The sequence below is a fragment of the Haemaphysalis longicornis genome, unplaced genomic scaffold, assembly GCF_048455015.1.
Source record: "Haemaphysalis longicornis isolate Haplotype H1 unplaced genomic scaffold, Haemaphysalis longicornis Haplotype H1 scaffold_9, whole genome shotgun sequence".
NCBI lineage: Eukaryota > Metazoa > Arthropoda > Arachnida > Ixodida > Ixodidae > Haemaphysalis > Haemaphysalis longicornis.
This window is the reverse complement of record NW_027526460.1, coordinates 28,212,703-28,232,367: the sequence shown is the minus strand read 5'-3', so window position 1 is coordinate 28,232,367 and position 19,665 is coordinate 28,212,703. Positions and strand designations below refer to the sequence as shown.

Genomic DNA, 19,665 nt, shown 5'->3' with positions numbered 1-19,665 from the left:
AAAGTACATTGGGGAGTGTTAAAAAATAAGTCTGCGTAAAGTAAGCATTACCCGCGTACGTACACGTTTCGTGCTGAGACTAGCACTTGTTAACCGCTTTACTTTCTTTTTTGGTTGGCAACAGGTTCTGTGGCGGGGTACGGTATACGATCCGAAGGACAATTCGCCGCAGAGCGTGGCACTGCGAGCTTTTAACAAGAAGCTGCACCAGGACAAGCGCGTAGATATCTGCCTCCTCCCTTTCGCTGATGGCGTCACATTCGCCCGGAAGAAGTGACGAGCAGGCCAATGGGACCGGTCCGCTTATGCCTGCGAGCCCCGACCGACGGGCTGTAAGTTACAGATGAAAAAAAAAAAAAGCAACTTCTCGTTGAGTCTCAGGAAACAATAAAGTATAAGCCCAATGCATGCACGGCGATATAGCCTGTGGGATGCATTGTTTTATTGTTTAATTATTAATGATTACAATCCGAGTGCATCATTTTCAGTCCATTTATATCATTCTTCAGCCACCGGGTTCGAAAGTCTCGAGACACGTCGCCACCGCTTACTATTACGTCGAGACCAACAACAGGACGTGGAGCATGCAGGGCAACATTCCCCAGAATCCACCTACCCTTCATCGAGGAAACAACATATTGTCGAAGTGGCGCCTTGTGATGAACAAGGCAACATCGGGTGCCTATGCCCGACAAGGGACGCCTGGGTGACATTTTTTAAAATCATTATCAGCAGGTAACATCATTCGTTTTGCTTTCGCTACAAACTGGTCTTTCGCGCCAATCGCGCTAATCGATTGAGGGGTCGCTTCTGGTTTCAAGGTCACGCCATCCGTCGAAGATGTGCGCCAACCCGTTCCCAACAGGGACTGCGGCAAAGTCTACGACAGAGATCTTGCGGTGGTCTCGAGGAGGCCATAACCTGACTCACCACTCCCCGGGGGCCGGAGCTTTGTGACATGCACCGTCTTTTACAGTGCGGAAGCGAAAAGAGGGGCACTTTAACACTGAGTGTCTCTGGCGTCGGGTGCTTGTTTTGCATGAATTTCACTGTGTGACAATCTGCGCGACAACCACGAATTTATTCTCTACGGAAATATTTTTCAGGGAAATATTCAGATAGCTTCCCAGCAAAAAAGCTATGCGTGAAAGTTTCAAGGCGACTTCAAAGTCAATGAATACAGATGTTCAAGACGAATGGGGAGGTTTATATTTAGCAATACCTCTGAAGTCATGGCGAAAGTGACGTCATCAACACGTCCTTATCGTGTAATGTAATGATTAACCGGTGGGTGGGGAACGGAGGGATGCTTGAGCCGAAGAGGGGATGACACTGTTAGATAATTGGAGAAGCACCTCTCGGAAGCATAGAGCAGGGGCAGAGATTTTACATCCCAGGTGATAGAGACAATGATGGTTGTTGCAGGGCTGCGCATTTTCTGACCTCAGATATATATTGTGTTGGTGTGGACGCCCGAGTTGCGAAAGCGGTGTCCAAGCCTCTGCGTGACCCAGTAGGCCGATTTTTCTCTGGATATGCGGCCGGTAAGTGCTTGTCGGTAACCTCGGGGCGCAGCGGAGTGCCAGAACTGGGAGAGCAGCATACCAGGCATCTAGAATCGAAATCCCCGTGCCATCCTTGCGGAAAAGTAAGGATTGTGTGGACGCCTACACATGCTTCCATGGAGGGCACGAATTTGCTCACCAAAAGGCGCGAGAACTTGCCTACCAGGCCCCGGAGGATGTAGAGAAACCTGTACCTCTTGTAACATACCACGAAATAATGCAATATTACAAGCTTAATCTACGGACTTTCCCGCTACCTCACCAACCTCACGAAATGTCAAGAAACAACACTTAGACTCCTACAAACAAACACCTTCCCGCATCCAATTAGGCTACACCGGATATCCTCCACCCAATATCCAGCAGAATGCAAATACTGCCAAGAGTCTGGCACACTAAGACATATTATCCTACAGTGTAGAAATAACAAGCACCTTCCACCTCTTCCCTGCATCCCAAATCCTCAAGGGCAGTGGGAGACACTGCTGTCCAGACCCTGCCTCTTGGACCAGCTCCTGCTCACCGAGAGGGAAGCCGGTGCTAGGGCAGCTCATGGATTCCTGTGAAGTGGGTACCACTCCTACAAGAACACCGCAAATTCTCTGACAAGAAACGTTTACTGTATCTCTCTCTGCAAGTGCGCTTCGCTCGTCGTATTGTTGTCTTCTAGTAGCCGCCACCGCGGAACCACCTGAGAGCTACATGCTGCATGCCCACCTTGGATTCTCTGTTCCATGCTTTGCACCGAGGGTGTCTATTCAGGACGCTTGAGGAGTGGTTCTAGGAGACCTCGACGATATCCGTTACAGCATAAACGGACTCATACGAAGTCATTGCTGAGTATCTCATGGTGTACCTACTCGCCGGCTGTGGACGCCATTTCTCGTCTTACGCCGTTGCCTATCACAAGCCTCTCTGGCTGCCCAACAAAACACCCATAAAAGGCATCACATTCCACTTCAAAGAGTTAAGCGACTGATAAGAGCACGCCCGGGGTGTGGAGCTCTTGCAAGGTCCTTTCAGTCACTTTACACTGCCTTCGCCACCCGCATCTTGCAATTCTTCGATAGGTGTGCAAACGCATAAGCCTCATAATCTCATCAAGTGTAAATTACTCAAATAGGTTCGTTCGAACATGGCAAATGGCACATGGAAGACAATTGGGCTCCTGATGTTCGGTACCGCCAGAGGCGGCCGTATTGAACCCTTGCTCCCATTCTCAGCAGCTAGGCCATTGAGCCACCACGGGGTTTATCGTTTTTCAGGGTGGCGACCTTGCTAAATGAACCAAATAAACACGGGCTCTAATCTCGCAGAATGAGGTATTTGCGCTTAAAATTAATGAATATTTTTATAGCAGCAATAAAGATGGGGTAAACAATAGAAATTACGAACGCACACGTAGACCAGTGCCTATACTGCACGAACTGTGCCGGTTATAGCTGCACAGCCATCCGACGCGTCGCGCTTACACCGGCCAACTGGCACACACGACATTGTCTCCTGTGACTCTATTTGTCGAGCATACCCGATGTTTCACGGAACATCGACTATCAACCGTAACAAACATTATCCAAGCACAAATGTAGTCAAAAAGAAAGCCAGGATGGACAGCGGTTCCAAGCGGTATAGTGGCGCCATCTAAGAGGACTGGCAGCAAAGAAAGTGTTCCACTGTTAGCTGCAACCTTAGTCCGCGTACTTACGTTCGCTTCTACAGGTGGTATTCATGGGAAAGTTTAGCTGTCAATTTCTTCGCTTGGGAACACTAGAAACGGTCACGGGCATGGCCGATGCGCCACGGACATGGCGCAGCTTGTGCTACTGCGCCCACACGCTGAAGAAATAAAAAAAATTACACCATCTTCCCACGTGGGAACCCTGAGGGGATGCAAAGCCGTGGAGTAGTAGCGTGTTAATTGGTTGTTAGAGTAAAGACACGAGTAGCAGCGTATTAAATTTCTTTATATATCGAGTAATGGGGAACGTTTTGCGGCTTCTCGTCCTCGAAGCGAGGAATCCGCTGCTCGACGCTGGCGTTTCGAGGCGTTGTCACGTTGCCGAACGCCATCTGGATCAGCTACTCGCCGCTGGCGTTTAAAAGCGGCTTCTCGTTCTCGAAGCAAGGAATCCGCTGTTCGACGCTGCCGTTTACGTTCGGCGTCGCGAGCTCTCCTGTGTGCAGCCTTGTCTTCGGAGGTGTTCGTCTTTCTGACAGAGTGCTGGCTGGCGCTAGTTGAAGGTGTGCCAGCCAGTTCGCTGACGGAATCGTTGGCGTCCATTTGCAGTCATCGGACGGCGCAGTACCGAAGAAGCAACTGAGCGGAGCGTGGGCCGTGTTTATTTGCAGAGCAGAGGGAGTGGAGAGGACGAGCAGCGCGCATGCGCGTGATTGGACAGCTGGTAGGAAGAGGGGAGGGGAGGAGCAGCGCGCGTAGCGCACAGGTGGTGTGGAGAGGAGGAGCAGCGCGCACTAGCGCACAGGTGGTGGGGAGAGGAGGAGGGGAGAGAGAGCGGCGTTATCACAGCTGTTGTGGAGAGGAGGAGAGGTGCGGACGCCGGACGACGGAGGGTCGACTAAGAGATGCTTTGCATCTAAAAGCACCGGCGTGTATTGTCTGTACCGTTTCAATCCGATTTTCGAAGGTGGTGTCAGCAGATCGGTTATTAACCGCCCCCGCATTGGACTCGAGGCATTACTTTGTGTTCAGCTTGCTGGAGGTTGGAACGTCCAACACACACCATGTTCTTAGCACTAGAATTCCTGTATATATCTCCCCTAGGGGAGCAGTGTTGCGCGTCCATCCGCCATCTTGAGTTCCAGGTTGTGCGGGAAAGCCACACTTCTCGCATGTAGGCAGCCGCGCCAGCGGCAGCGGCGAGGAGGAGTGGCTAGGAGCGGCCGGACAAAAACTGGCGCACGATTCTCGGCTGCTTATCAGCTGAGCCACCGCCGCTGCCGCCGCTTCCACAACCGCCAATGCTCAGTTGAGCAGAACTGACTGAATACGGGGTCTTGTGCGCAGCAGTGAAAGCGGGCTTTCCTGTAGAACTGGAAATGGTGGCATGTGGCAATCAGACGCGCAACTCTTCCCCTACGCGATATACAGGAACTCTACTTTGTACATACAAGTACCGGCATCCCGCGAAGCCCGACGTAAACACTGACGGCACACCGTGGCCTTCGCGATCTGCTGCTGGCGCCGCGCCTTTGCGCCGGCCGTCCCTTCCGGCGCGGAGCCAGGCGGAGAGGAGTAATTTTGTTACCTCCTGTTCACGCCGCGAGGTGGCGGCCTTAGCCTAAGGCTGTAGCAACGCCGGCGTTGGCTGAAGAGACACTCGTCGGGCCTACGCTGCCTGCGCTTTGAGTTGTAAATCAGCCCTCGTTGTCACGTTTTCATGCCAGAAAAACTCAATATGTGGTCGATGTGTTTTGGCTCGATCCTACAAGTACAAAGTTGTCTAACGTACGTTGTTTAACAGCTACGATTGTCTTTGCACGGAGCTTTAGTGGTCGTTTGTTTGAAAGCAGAATGCCATAGCCCAGAATTCTGTCACATTTCGGGCAGAGTGAATTCCAGCGGGGTGAATTGTTTTTTCGCTGTTACAGCATTTTCGCGTGATATTACTTGGCGAAAGTATGATTTTCTGCCGTTTGAGTTGTTTCGAAAGCTCTGGGTATTTATTGTGCCTGTGTGTATGCAGGTATGTGCGTGTGTGTGTGTGTGTGTGTGTGTGTGTGTGTGTGTGGGTGTATACGGGTGTCTGTGCATGCGTGTGTGTTTGTGCGTGTGCGTTTGTGCGTGTGCGTGTGCGTGCGTGTGTGTGTGCGTGTGTGCGTGCGTGCGCGCGCGTGTGCACGTGTGCGTGTGTGCGTGCATGCACGCGCGTGTGCACGTGTGTGTGTGCGTGCGTGCGTGTGCGTGCGCTCGCGCGCGGGCACGAAAACAGCGTAAACCAATAAGATCTCGTGTATTGTTTATAGGCAGGTGACTACGATAGTCAAAAGATCTAAGTTAGGCTTCCACGGGTAGGAGTCAGTCATTTTTTTGCGTTTTGTTTTAATGTGCTTTGGGGTCTCAAATACACACTGCAATCTCGCCACCAAATGATTTGCTGTGAGTGAAAATGGCTCGGTTTTCCGCAATGTCTTTCACACCGCTATCGACTCTACACGTGTTTTTTTAGAAGAATGTTTGTGAATATATAGATTTGCCGGGGTGATATCTGCACATAATTTGTTGGCATGGCTTTTTTTATTAAGGTATCATTTGTTTCAGTGAGCACTTTACCTCGAGGTGATCACTAATATCTGTATGCGCAACATAAGTAATAGTAATAGTTTAAGTAATAAACACATCAAGTAGAGAACTAGCAATCGTAACTCCTGTAAAGATTTTTATTACATAACGTAGACCACGTTCATTTATGACAGACTGGAAGTCTCTTTGTGCGTTTGTATCCGCAAGCATACATGTCAATAAAGGGCACCACCACGTTTACCCTGCCTATTGCGGGATAAATACTGGTAGCCATTTGGCCGTCCCCACTTGTCCCCACTTTTGATGCGGAATTATACCACGTCTCTGTAAATAGTATTGCGGTAAAAGTTTTGCCAAACGGTTCAAGTAGTGTTGCCGTGTCGTCTACTTTATTTGTCAAAGACCGCTTGTTAAATGAGAAATAAAGAAAACGACGTAGGTGGTGTTTTCGTGTTTACTAACGTTTGGATTTTCGCCGGTTCAATTCCCATAATCTGATTCTTGTGCATGTTATTTCGAACGCACGGAACGCATATTCCATGCGTTCCCTGCGTACCAAATAACATGTACGAGGATTTTAAGATCAAAACCGGCGAACATCTTGTGTTTTGGAACAATGCGTGACTACAAAAGAGAATACTGCTGTGCAACGAATTCACTTACGCTTCCGACCGGGCACAGTCTGTGAAATTTTCAATGGCACGACAAACTTTCAGTAGCACCAGTAGCTACTTATTTCTTCTGCATTGGAGAGCGGTAATTTCTTTTTGCTAAACGCCTATACGCATGGATTCGCGGCAACGAAGCAGCAAAAAATGCTCTTGCCACGCGGGCAACGCGCAATTCTGACGCTCTGATAAAATAGAATCTTTGGTATAACACGCTGCCGTTCAGCAGGATGCAAGCGCATAATCATTTTGTATCTGCGTAGCTGCCTAATAGATGAGATATCTACGGGCAGCATTTGCTTGAACCGGATATGTGCTAGAGTTTAAACAACTCTAGCACACTCCTCTTTCCTGTAAAGTACAGCATAAACTGGAGGTAGGCCGAAGGTTTACTGACCAACTGCAGAATCATGTGCTTCCACATGAAGAGTAATGATCACATTTCAGTACTTCCCCCGCAAATAGTGCTTGTAGATCCCGGGTGCATTGAACAAACGCTGCTGCGTTTCTGTACCTGCTCGTCTATAGCCTTAGCACGAGCGGCAGGATGCGCGCGGCACGCCGGATGCTGTTCCCCCGCAAGAACGGGAGGATTCAAGCTAATTTTGTACGTACACCGCGCTCAGACGACAACCTAGGTATAGTGCCACACGTGCTGTATTCAGTCGGTATCCTTACTCCCAAGATTTATGCGGGACTGCGATTGCCCTTGAACAATGGACATTTCGTAGCTTCATACTTTACTAAAAAAGCGGAAAATGTCGTGGAGGACCGAGCATTTCTTATGAGTTTTGAACATAAAAGCATCAATATCAAACTGAACGCCGCTGGCCTATACTTCCTGCCCCTCGCTGCAAGTGTTGGTGACTATTGATCGGCTGGGTGAGGTCAGCGGCCGTGTGCTTGATATGGCGTGTCGCTACCCCCGGCCATCCGCAGTCCACGCCATAGCTGCACGCTTCGCTTCCCACGCGCCTCTGCGTAGTCCTCGCCGTGGCCCAGCAGCGCGGTCATTTACTTGTGCGTTTATTATGGTGAAGGTCGCGCGATAGGATATTTGAACACCGTTTTTCGACTTCCGAAGTCAACGTGAAAGCCAACGCCGCCGTCGACATCGCTCAATGAGCCATTTAATTTTTTTAGTACACAAAATATCGAACGCCCACATGGTGTTTTTGCGAATGTCACCCCGTTACAGATTAACGACATTGGTTGATTGAAAAGAGTTGATGGATAGTAATTGAATATTTTAAAACATTTGTTTCTTTAAATGTTTTAGCAGGCCTTGGTTCATCGCCTCCCGTAACTTGACAGTTTATATCAGTTTCGTCGTCTATAGTCGACGTCTATAGACTAACCGCAAGCGAAACCTCTTCCCTGCGAGGAGCCCGCAAGGAATCCATCGAGACCCATTGCCGAAGTTTCCGTGAAAACTTGCTGTTGTGCCTGCCAATCCTTTTTTAAATTGTCGGATTGTTCTGGATGAAGGTTGGGACTACTCAGCACCAGTTACTGCAGATTGGTCCGGAATTCGCCACCAAACATCAGTTGTGCTGGTATTTTCCCTGTTGACGAGATAACAGTGCAGTGCTGTTCACGCAGGAATCTGGGCAAACGTAGGTTGACGTTCGTACCTTTCTGTCTCGGTAGCGCCGGCTTAAGTTCATACATCATGCATTCCGCTTGGGTGTTAGTTGCCTGATGGTGTGGAGCACTTGTGATTTTCTGAATTCCGTTCCCCTGACAAAAGGTGGTCATTTAGGCGGCGACGAAAGCAGTACCGTTGTTGCTGACGTGCTTTTCCGGAATTCCAAAAAGTAGCAAACAGTCGGCGAAGCTCCGGGATGACCATTGCCGAAGTAAAGTTTTGGGAAGATCCGCAATTCAAACCATTTGGTGCACGCGTCTACAATGACTATGAACATTTGTCCCTCGAGTGGTCCAGCAAAGTCCAAATGTAGCGTCTGCCAATGGCGCAATGGGTGTTCCAAGTAAGCTAGCGCGCTCTGGCTTCGTCTCTCCGGTACTGTTACCATGAATTACTAGGTAATCCATGAATTACAAAGATTACATGGATTACATAAGGATTACATGGATTACTGTTACCTAGCTACTCGAAAAACTTGCTGCCTAAGAGGTTGCATCCAGATCTCTTCATAGTCACTACGGATAAGCTCTGGATCATAACTTTGCACTGCACTTCCACGATAACAGTTCCCATTGCTTGGAGGCTTTCCCCTGACCACGTGCGGAGAGCTACAGGCGTGTCCAAAAAGACGGTGGCTTCTTCGGCCAAGCACGGCGGAATGTGTCTTCGCTGATGATGGAGTGTGAGGCTTCGGAATCCACTTCGAAAACCAGGTGCCCACCATGAACGAGAAGTTCAACCAGGTGCTTTGGTGCCAGAGATGCAGCCAATACATGGTTGACGTCCTCGTGTTGGGCTTGGTGACAATGGCTCGGTATTGCTCGCAACGGGTAGAAGGACGGCGGGTAGCTTACCACTGTCAGTTCTAGCCCTGTGGTCTCTAGCGTTTTTCTTTTGCACGCCTTCTCAACATCCCTCCTGAAAAGTTCCGTATATACGAAAATATGGGAATACGGAGTATTTTGCTAGAAGGACTCAAAGCCGCAACAAAACAGGGAATATTTTTGAGAAACACACGTGAACGGAATAGTGCATACTTATTCAAAAATGTGACACCAATTTTATGTCTGTAAGTTTACTGGAACCGCCAAATCATTGTCCGTATGAATTCCGTATATACGGAGTATACGGGAAACATGCGGAGCGTCATTTTGCTTATTATTTAAGATAAAAACACGAAACCTGTGCCAAAGGTTTTTACAGCGCACACTAATGTGATTTCCTGTTTCTTATACTAACATCTGCTTTCGGTGTGCTTGGGGGCGGCATATTCCATATGAACTCCGTATTCTCATAATTCCGAATATACGGAACGTTTCAGTAGGGATGGCCAACGTTCATACAAAAACGGCAACCTGATGATCCGTGTGCACAGTAATATGGGCTGCGATGCTTCTCGTAAAGGCAGCACGGCTTGTCCGATGTCAGCTGGGCTGGATTCTTCCCAGGCATCTTCGCACCGGTTTTGCTCACCTCCGCGACTCTGCCTTTGACATTCTTCTCTTGCAACTTTTCACTTTCGGAGTGTAGAGATATGTCCAACGCCTTTTGGAACGTCCGCTATTTTTCGGTGAAGAGACGTTGTAGCAGATAAGCATCTCTCAAACCGCAAAGGAGTCTGTAATGTATCATGACAGCGAGGGGAAACGTTGTTGCATGCAGCCCCGATCCGCCTTTTTGCGACGCGCTGGCCAACAACGATGTGCGGAAATTGCACTGCGGCGTGAAAGCCCTAAGGTCGGCGACGTATGTCGTGATCGACTCGCCTTGTAGCTAGTCGCGTTGCTGGAAACGACCGCGACTGTAAAGTTCAGGAGGCGTTGGGTCGAAGTGGTCTCGCAGGCGAGAGGCGATCTCCTCAAAAGGATCTTCGCTCGATTTTTGGGGTGCCACCAACGCTTTTACCGTCTCGTGCGTAGTCAGTCCGCAAACCGTCAGCAAAACGGCACGTTTTCCAGTGTCCTCCGATATGCTGTTGGCGTCGAAGTAGAAGTGAAGCTGAAGGCTACGCAGGAGGAAGAGAAAAAACTTTATTCAACTGAAGAGCTGGGAGGTGGGCGGGGTGGTAGGAGGATTTCGTTGGTGCTACTTGCCGCCATCGTCCTTTACGGAGCGCCTCATCGCCCGTGTATCGTTGGCGCGTTAAACCTTACAATGAATCAATAGAAGAAAACAAAAGCTGGCTCTGCAATTCAGTCTATGCGATTTTCGTGACTAACAAAGTGGCAATCCTAATGAAGAATTACTGCGCTTCCTCCATGCACCTTCCCCATCAGCGAGGGCGGCCGCAGCGCCGGATTCCTTTCCAGGCACCCATTTTATGAAACTGTTTTGGAGGCCCAACGACTGCTCCTGACAAATCGCTCTACTCCTGCCCTGCAGGGGAAAAAATTCAAAGCAAACCGCCGGGGCTATTGTGTGCAGTGTCGTGAAGCTTGGTGACGAGTAGTGTAAAGGGGAAATTGCGATGTTTTTATTTCATAATTATGTTTTTTTTAGTTTCTGTCAGGTTGCTCTTTCGTTCCTGGTTAGAGCGAGGGTGAGGTGGATAACCTATATGAATGAATTCGGGGCGAAAAAGCAGCAAAAAATGAATTTGCCACGCGGGCAACGCGCAATTCTGATGCTCCGATAAAATGGAATCTTTGGTATAACACCCTGCCTTTCAGCAGGGTGCAAATGCATAATCATTTTCCGTCTGCCTAGCTGCCTAACAGATGGGCTGTCTGCGGGCATCACGTGCTTCGACCGGATATGTGCTGCAGTAAAAACAACTCTGATACACTCTTCTTTCCTGTAAAGTACAGCATAAACTGGAGGTAGGCCGAAGGTTTGCCGACCAACTGCAGAATCACGTGCTTTCACATGAAGTGTAATAATCCCATTTCAGTACTTGCCCCAAAAATAGTGGGTGTAGATACCGGGTGTATTGAACAAACGCAGCTGCATTTCTGTACATGCTCGTTTATAGCCTTAGCATGAGCAGCAGGATGCGCGCGGTACGCCGGATGCTGTTCCCCCGCAAGAACGGGAGGATTCAAGCTAATTTTGTGCCTACACGGCGCTCAGACGACAACCTAGGTATCGTGTCACACGCCTCGCATTCTGTCCGTATCTTTACTCCCAAGATTCAAGTGCGACTACGAGTGCCTTTGAACAATGGTAAGAACATTTCGTAGCTTCGTACTTTATTAAAAAAACAAAAAACGGGAAACGTCGTGGAAACCCAAGCACTTCTTGAGGTTTGAAAGCATCAGTATCAAACTGAACACTGGTGGCCTATACTTCCAGGCTTGTGCTTTCTCGTGTCGGTGACTGTTGATCGGCTGGGTGAGGTCAGTGGAACGCGTGCTTGATATGGCATGGCACTGCTACCACACAACCGCAGTCCCTGCTCCAGCTGCATGCTCCGCTTTCGACTTTCCTCTGTGCAGTCCCCGCCATGGCCCAGCAGCGCGGTCCTTTACTTGCGCGTAAATTTCCGTTCAGCTCATGCGATAGGACGCCTGAACGCCGTTTTCCGACTTCCGACGTCAACGTCAGCGCCAAAGACGACGGCGACATCGCTCAATGAGACATTTAATGTTTTCGTACAAAAAATATCGAACGCCAACATGCTGTTTTTGGGAATTTCACCCAGGTATTCATTTACGTTATTGGTTTATTGAAAAGATTTGATGGATAGTAATAGAATAATTTAAAACATTCGCTTGCTTCGATTTTTAAAAAGTCCTCGGCCCATGTCCTTCCGTAAACAGTTTATATTAGTTTCGTCGTCATCCTCGACTCTGTGACAGAGGGAAGCACTGCATAGTATATCCTTCGCTACCCTTCCAATACCCGTTGTGTATAGTGACCCTTTCAATTTCTTGAGTTCATTCTTTCCGGGCGAACATGCCGAAAGGCTTTCCAGCGTAGTTAGGTGGTTGGTATTCATGATTTTTGTAGGCTACATCGGATAAGGAGGCCAAATTATACAGTTAAACCTTTTCAGTAAGTGCGGTGTCTGTTTACCTGCCACTTGCCCTGAACTAACAAGTAACTAATTAACTAACTCCCTCAGCAACTCACTACCTATCTTTCTGACTAACTCATTCAGTACCTACCTGACTACCTAACTAAAAAACTAACTAGGTAACTATCTAGCTAGCCAGCTAACTAACAACTAACTAACTAATTTACCAACTAACTGGCTAAAACTTGCCAAGTAATTAAAACTTATCATCTGATGAACTAAAACTTACCAACTGACTAACTAAAACATACCAACTGACGAAATAAAACTTACCAACTGACGATCTAAAACTAAACAATTGACGAGCTAAAACTTACCAACTGACGAACTAGAACTTACCAACTGACGATGTAAAACACTAAATAACTAACGAAGTGTCAAGTATCGATGCCGTTTATTGCGGAAGCGAGTGAGAGTCCAGCCGCAGGCTTCGCTAAAACAAGGCGTCGGAGCTAGCAGCCCGCTCTCGTGCCCGGGACGTGACCGCGTGAACTCCGGGGTACGTGATCGCGTGAACGTCTAGCCCGGTACATAGTGTTATGTAGCAGTCTTCCCCCCGCTTGTTCCGGTCTCTGTATCTTGCAGGACGACGTCTATTCCTGGGTGGATTTGTGCGCCGTTGCAATGCTGGCTGACGACATACATGCTTTTGTGCCTTCTTCCGAGTCGACAACCTTATAGGGTGCTGGCTTTCCTCCATGAGTGCTCCCAGCGGGTGTGCTGTCTTCATAATCAAGTCTCTCCTTCAGGGTTCCTTCTTCCGCTTCATGAACCGCATTAGGCGCTAGCTTTTCTCCGCAACGAGTTAGCTCTGGACGCTATGTGTCAAGGCCTACGGCATCGATAAAAACTACGGCTGTTCTCGGCACTTCGTCCGCCTTAAACGTAAAAAACGTAAATGGTTCGGTGACGTCTACTGGACGTCACCGAACCTGTCCAGTAGATGTATAGACTAACCGCGAGGGAAGGCCTTTCGTCTCGGTGAGCCCGCCAGGTATCCATTGAGGCCCCAATGCCGAAGTTTCTAGTGAAAACTTGCTGGTGTGTTTGCCAATCCTTTTTCAGTGTCAGATTGTTCTGAATAATGCTTGGGACTACTCGGCACCAGCAACGGTAGGTTTATCCGGAATTCTCGACCAAACTTCAGTTGTGCTGGGCTTTTTCCTGTTAAAGTGGAGTGTTGTTTAAAGAGGAATCTGTCCAAGCGTAGGTTGATATCCGTACCATTCTCTCTCGGCAACGCCGGTTTAAGTTTATACAACATGCGTTCCTCTTGGGCGTTAGTTGCCGGACTCTATGGAGCGCTTGTGATTTCCTGAATTCCGCTGCTCTTTCAAAAGGTGGTCATTTCGGCTGCTATGAACGCAGTGCCTTTGTCGCTGACGTGCTTTTCCGGAATTCCAAAAGTAGCAAACAATCGACGGAACTCCAGGATGACCATTGCCGAAGTAACGTTTGGGATGCACCGCAATTCCAACCATTTGGTGTATGGGTCTACGATGACCATGAATTTTCATCCATCGAGCGGTCCAGCAAAGTCCAAATGTAGCATCTGCCAAGGGCGTAATGGCCGTCCCAAGTAGGCAAAGGTGCTTTCGTCCCCCTGGGACCGTTTACCTAGTGTCTCAAACCAATTGGGGTCTAAGGAGGTTGCATCGTCCCAAGTAGGCAAAGGTGCTTTCGTCCCCCTGGGACAGTTTACGTAGTGGCTCAAACCAATTGGGGCCTAAGGAGGTTGCATCCAGGTCTCTCCATAGTCAGTAAGGGTAAGCTCTGGGTTGCACCCGTGTGCTGAACCTCGACAATGGCAGTTCCCGTGCTTGGAGGCCTTTTCCTGACCACGTGCAGAGAGCCACAGGCATGTCCAGAAGAGAGGGTGGCTTCTACGGCCAAGCAAAGCGGGATGTGTCTTCGCTGATGATGGAGTGTGACGGCTCCAAATCCACTGCGAAAACCAGGTGCGCTTCGTGAACGTGAAGTTCAACAAGGTGCTTTAATGCCGAAGACGCAGCCGATACATGGTTGACGTCCTCGCGTTGGTCTCGGTTCTGTGGTCTCTTGCCTCTTTCCTTATGCACGCATTCTCTATTTGACCAAACTTCCTGAAAAAACGATAACGCGATGACCGCTGTGCGCAGGAAGCTGGCTGCGTTGCTCGTCGCAGAGGTAACAGGGCTTACGATCTCAAGGGGCGCGGAATTCTTCCTAGGCACATTCAAATCGGTTTTACTCACCTCCGCGACGCTGTCTTGATGATGCTCTGTTGTTGCCACTTGGCCCTCTCGGAGGGTAGAGATATGTCCAACGCCTTTTGGACCGTCACATCTTTTTCGGAGAAGAGACGTTGTTGCAGATAAGAATCTTGGAAACAGCAAACGGATCTGTGACGTAGCATGACATCGAGGGGAAGCGTTGTTGCCTGCTTCGCCGATCCGTCGCTTCGCGACCCGCTGGCCGACTTGCACTGCCGAAATCGCGCTGCGGCGTTTAAACCTTAAGGGCGCCGACGTAAGTCGTGATCAACTCGTATGGTGGCTGGAAACGTTGCTCGAAACGACCGCGATTGTAGAGTTCAGAAGTCCAGGGGTCGATGTGGTCTCGCAGGCGAGATACGATCGCTGGCGAAATACGATACGCTCTTTGGGACGCCACCAATGATTATACTGTCTCGTACGTAGTCGGGCCGCACAGCGTCAGCAAAATGGCACGTTTTACCGTGTCCTCTGAGATGCCGTTGGCTTCAAAGTAGAACTGAAGCCGCTCTGACAACAGAGCCCAGCGCGTACACGAAATCTCTTCGATGGAGCCGTGCGTCGCCATGTCGCTTTAGCTCGATTCGTCAGTTCTTAAATCTGGCCTTCACTCTCATAAAGCACTCCAGCGAGCCATCGACGCCATATTGCTACATAACGCTATGTACCAGGTAGGCGTTCACGCGCTCACGTAGGCCGGGGTTCACGCGCGCTCGTCCCTGGCGCGAGAGTGCGCTGCTTGTTCTGACGCCACGTTTTAGCCGCAGAGAGCGGCGGGACTCTGACTCGCTTCCGCAATAAACGTCAAAGATACGACACTGGCGACGAGGATGACCAGATTTAGGAACTGACTCATCGAACCACAGCGACATGGCGACGCATGGCTCCATCGAAGCGTTTTCCGGTACGGGCTGGTTTTGTGATCAGAGGGGGCTTCTTGTTGTGACGCCTTTTAGCCGCAGGCAGCGGCTGGACTTTGACTCACGTTCGTAATAAACGGCATCCCGACTTGACACCAACCAACCGACCAACCGACCGACCGACCGACCGACCGACCGACCGACCGACCGACCGACCGACTATATAACCAACGTACTAACGAATATTGACATTTAATATTTCCTTTATTTTCCATCCTTGGAGATGGGGGAGGCAAGGAAAAAAAGCTGTACAACATCCACGGCCGCGCCAGAGTGGCGGCACGCGCTGTGTTGATACCAACGCGTGCGCGCACACCTCCGCTCTGTTTGAACGAACTAACCAACTGACTAGCCAACCAACTAACCAACCAACCAACTACTTAACTAACGAGCTAACCACCCAATACCTAAAGGCTAACTAACCATATAAATAACCTGCCAACCAACTAACTGGCCGACGGACTAACTGACCAGCTAACTAATAGACAAACTAACACACTAACCAGCTAACCAACCAACCAACCAACTAACCAACTAAATAAACAACTAGTCTTTAAATATATAATGTGCAGTGGCCTGTCTAAGTAAATAGGTAAAAATATAAAAAAAGCTGAGCCCCATCATACCAACAAAATACAGCACTTCAAGGGCGGCGACAGCTGCAGGGCTGCCTTTAGCAGCATCACGGTGGAATATTTCTGGATACTTCGATGGTACCCACGGTGAACCTAGAAAAGCCACGATGTTGGGACGCCCCTACGAACATGAAAAATAGCGGCGTGGTCATTAATACAATGACCGCCCGTACTCACGGCTGTTGCCATGAAGCACAATTAAAAGTTACATGCATCCTTTTACCGTCGGCGAGAAAGAAGTGACACCCCCATGACAATCCTTCTGAGGCTGTCCACTGCGGGCATTGTTGGCTTAGGAGCACTCCGTATTTTGCAGAAGGCGTTTACGCGCTAGCACTGATTACGGAGCTGTAGGCTATTCAACTGAGCGGCGCAACATTGAAGGCCAGGACAAGGCGAATGAGGCGAGAGCAAGGGAGGGCAGAGGGGCAGTGCTGTTGTCCGTTTTCTTTGCGTTGGTGCTGAGCGTGAAGCCATACCAACTACCAAGGCTTGACATTCAGCTGTGACCGACTAGCTCAGCTGTGCCTGTGCAGCTGTAGAAGTTTCGATCCACGGGGACTCCGCCATTCCAACAATGTGTGCGGGTGAAGCTGGGGCTGACAGTTGTTCAGCTTTTGTGACAATGCTAACGTTTAAGCAGACAGGGTATTTTGTTTCCAGAATCCGCAACTTCCGCCAAGAGGCAAACTGCTTCTACCAAAGAAGGACGTCGTGTGCCCCCAGGCTGCTGCGTACGCCGAAGCCCACACGCTGCGACTGCACCCCGCCCAGGAGAGACTGATAGAGGTAAAAAACTGTGGTTGATTTCTCTGTCGTAGGAATCTGTAAAACAAGAAAGTGAAATGTACAGCGAAATCTGCAGCTGAGCATGATTTGCGGGTTGGAGGCTCTCTTGTGGGTGTGCTTGGCGAGCGACGTCCTGCTGGCGGGTCGCTTTGGCAAAGGTGACTGGCGTCATTTCCGTGACGCATATGACGTCAGTGAAATCTTGGGGTATCGCGGCATAAAACACTCTAGTGTTAAAATATAAAACCCGAGAACGAACAACCCTAAGTATAACGTACTCTGTAGTACTAAAGTTTGCTCCCCCCAAGAAGACCCTGTGTGCAGGGTGCACCCATTACGGGTCGCTTGCTTTGTTGTTTGGATAGGACGTCCCCGAAGTCTTCGTGAATTCCGGAAGAAAACACTTCCGTGTAAAAAAGCTGGAAAGGTCAGTACATGCTGCCAGATGCGCGATTGAATGAACTCCGGGTGCAGCTGTACTGCGGGGAATGGTGACCGGAAAAAGTTGCCGGGTGTTTTCTCGAGAGATCAGACAGGAGTGTCCGGTCGACTTCTTAATTTTGACGAAATTTGAATATGTAGCCCTTTCTTAACAGGGCAAAACATATCTGCGGTTATTTTCCGTAAAACCAAATATTCGCCTACCTAAAAAAAAATTCCCATAGCGGCCTCTTGTGGCAGGTGCGGTGGACAAGTCACGAGAAATTCGAGGCTTTTACGGCTGTAAAGCACAAACTATAGCAGCCAATTGCCACAGAGGTTTTGCGGCGGAGACTTTGGATACCTTCAAATGAGTTCGAAGACTTATTTTGTAATCCCAAGAAAAATTATTTTCAGTAAAAAATTACACACTTGACACTTTTTCAGAAATTGCCAAAATTTCGGGCCGTGTTCTTGTGTAGCTAGGAAAGCCAGGGAGCTAACATTTTCAGGTATTATTTCTCCGTCCCTTTCCATTCTTCGTGCAAATTTTAGTGTATGTCAAAGAGGTGGTTTAATATGAAAAATGCGGTGCATTGAAGGTCAGTTCCGAATTCGGTCTTCGGAATTATGAAATTTTTCGAATTTTCGAATTTTAAAAAATTTTCTCAACTTGAAGCTCACATTGTTCTCTATCACCTGTTTGAATAAGATGTTGCAATCTCTTTGTTGTTTTGTGGCTATAGAGCCCTAAATATGACTTTGTAGCAGTATTGCGCGAATGTAGTGGAATGGTCTTTAGGGAACGTCTGACAGCACCGTAAGGCGAGAAATGGCCGGTAGTGATAAAAATCTGTACAGTGAAATGGAGTTGAACATGCGTTCTTGAAATTAACCGTGAATAAAGTACACAACATTTTAACACGTTGTAGAAATGCTTGCCAAGCGCATTGCTCCAGCTAGCGCACACACATTTTCTGGATGCATCTATTAATTCACCTCTCAGTGGTATTGTGTGCGCCCCATGTAGGCGCACTCAAATTAACAGAGCTGTTTAGATGACCTCCAGACCTCTGGGAAAAGAGTACACTGTGTGTCGGAAATGCGCCAATGGAGTCCAGCTTTAGAAAATCGCCAGTCGGCCTTGTTGGAACTGGTTTTTGAACATCTTGTTACCTGAGACAGACGCGAGAAAAAGAATAAACAGAGGAAATCACTGCCACCTGTCCAGTTTCTTGTTGTGTGCGTGTCGAGTTCACGCTACTGCAAGATGTTCAAATCCAGCAAGCTTGAAGCGCCGGGGGAGAAATGTTCCGGTGGAAAGCGACAAGTACAGAACGGCGGCAGCTGTTCTACATGGATCGTTTCTGCCTCATATAATCCTTCCGCTTCGTGGAAAAACGAAAAGCAACCATTAAAACAATAAATATCCGCGATTAAAGATGCAGTCGTATTAAACAACGGGGATCTTCAAAAAAGCTTTTGGATCTGCGAAGAGGCATGTTCAGAGTTCAGAAATGTCAGCTCTAAGCCACCGCCAAATGAACACAAAGTTGCTGGAGTTCCTACGATAGGCGAGAGCAAGAGGACATTCTAATATTGTTCATGAAAAAAAAAAAGAGAGGTTGAGTCTGATTAGAGCGCAAGCGGCAGCAACCGAATACCCAGCATCAGCACAAACGACGGTCGAAAAACTTGAAGCATGCATTGGACGCTTAAGACTCGCATAAAAAGCTGTCACCTGCTAAGACTACACGGCCTCGTCGGTGCTAAGTTACCTTGCAACATCGTATGGAGCCACAGAGAACCTAAGTTGTCGTGGCTCAAGGTTGCAGTGAAGGCACGGCTGTACACCAGTTTCAAGAACCACAGTATGAATCGAGTGTGAGTTCCCGATATGAACCGAAGGATTGTTTGTCGTCTCGGTTAATTCAGGAAATTTTTCTCACGAGTGTTGTGTCTTCCCGAATACAATGAATTTTTAATAATTTTGAGCTCAGCGGTCTTAAAAAGGCCAGGTTTGGGATTGTGAGGTTAGGCACGACCAGTAGAATAAGCCGCCTATCATCCACTACAAAGCCAGAGCTTTTACATCGCATTCAAGGGCTGTGTACTTTATTCACGGTAAATTTATTCACGTATTCATGGTGAATTTATTCACGGTCACCTACATTTCTCATTCCTGATTTTTTTAGCTGTACCGGCCATTTCTCGCCTTAAGGTGTATTCAGACGTTCCTGCAGATTATTCTAGTGCGTCCCCGCAATACTGTTACAACGCAATATTTAGTGCTCTACAGCTACCAAACAACAAATATAGTGTAACATGTTTTTCAAGACGGTGATAGGGAACAATATTGGCTTCAATTTGTGAAAGTTTCAAAAATCGAAGACGGCCTTCTTTGTTATCGGTATTAAAAGAGGACCACAATGCGCAACTGACCTGCAAAGCAGCGCATTTTTAGAATGAACCAATATTTTGCCTACACTGAA

General features: G+C 48.6%; 1 protein-coding gene across 1 annotated transcript in view; it reads left to right on the top strand.

Annotated features, from left to right (window-relative positions):
- Positions 1–19,665, top strand: part of LOC144151455 (uncharacterized) — a 106,961-nt gene that overhangs the window by 68,690 nt on the left and 18,606 nt on the right. Inside the window, exon 11 of the mRNA XM_077682505.1 lies at positions 16,628–16,753. Within this exon, the coding sequence (XP_077538631.1) occupies positions 16,628–16,753 (126 nt within the window). The remainder of the gene's footprint in view (positions 1–16,627; positions 16,754–19,665) is intronic.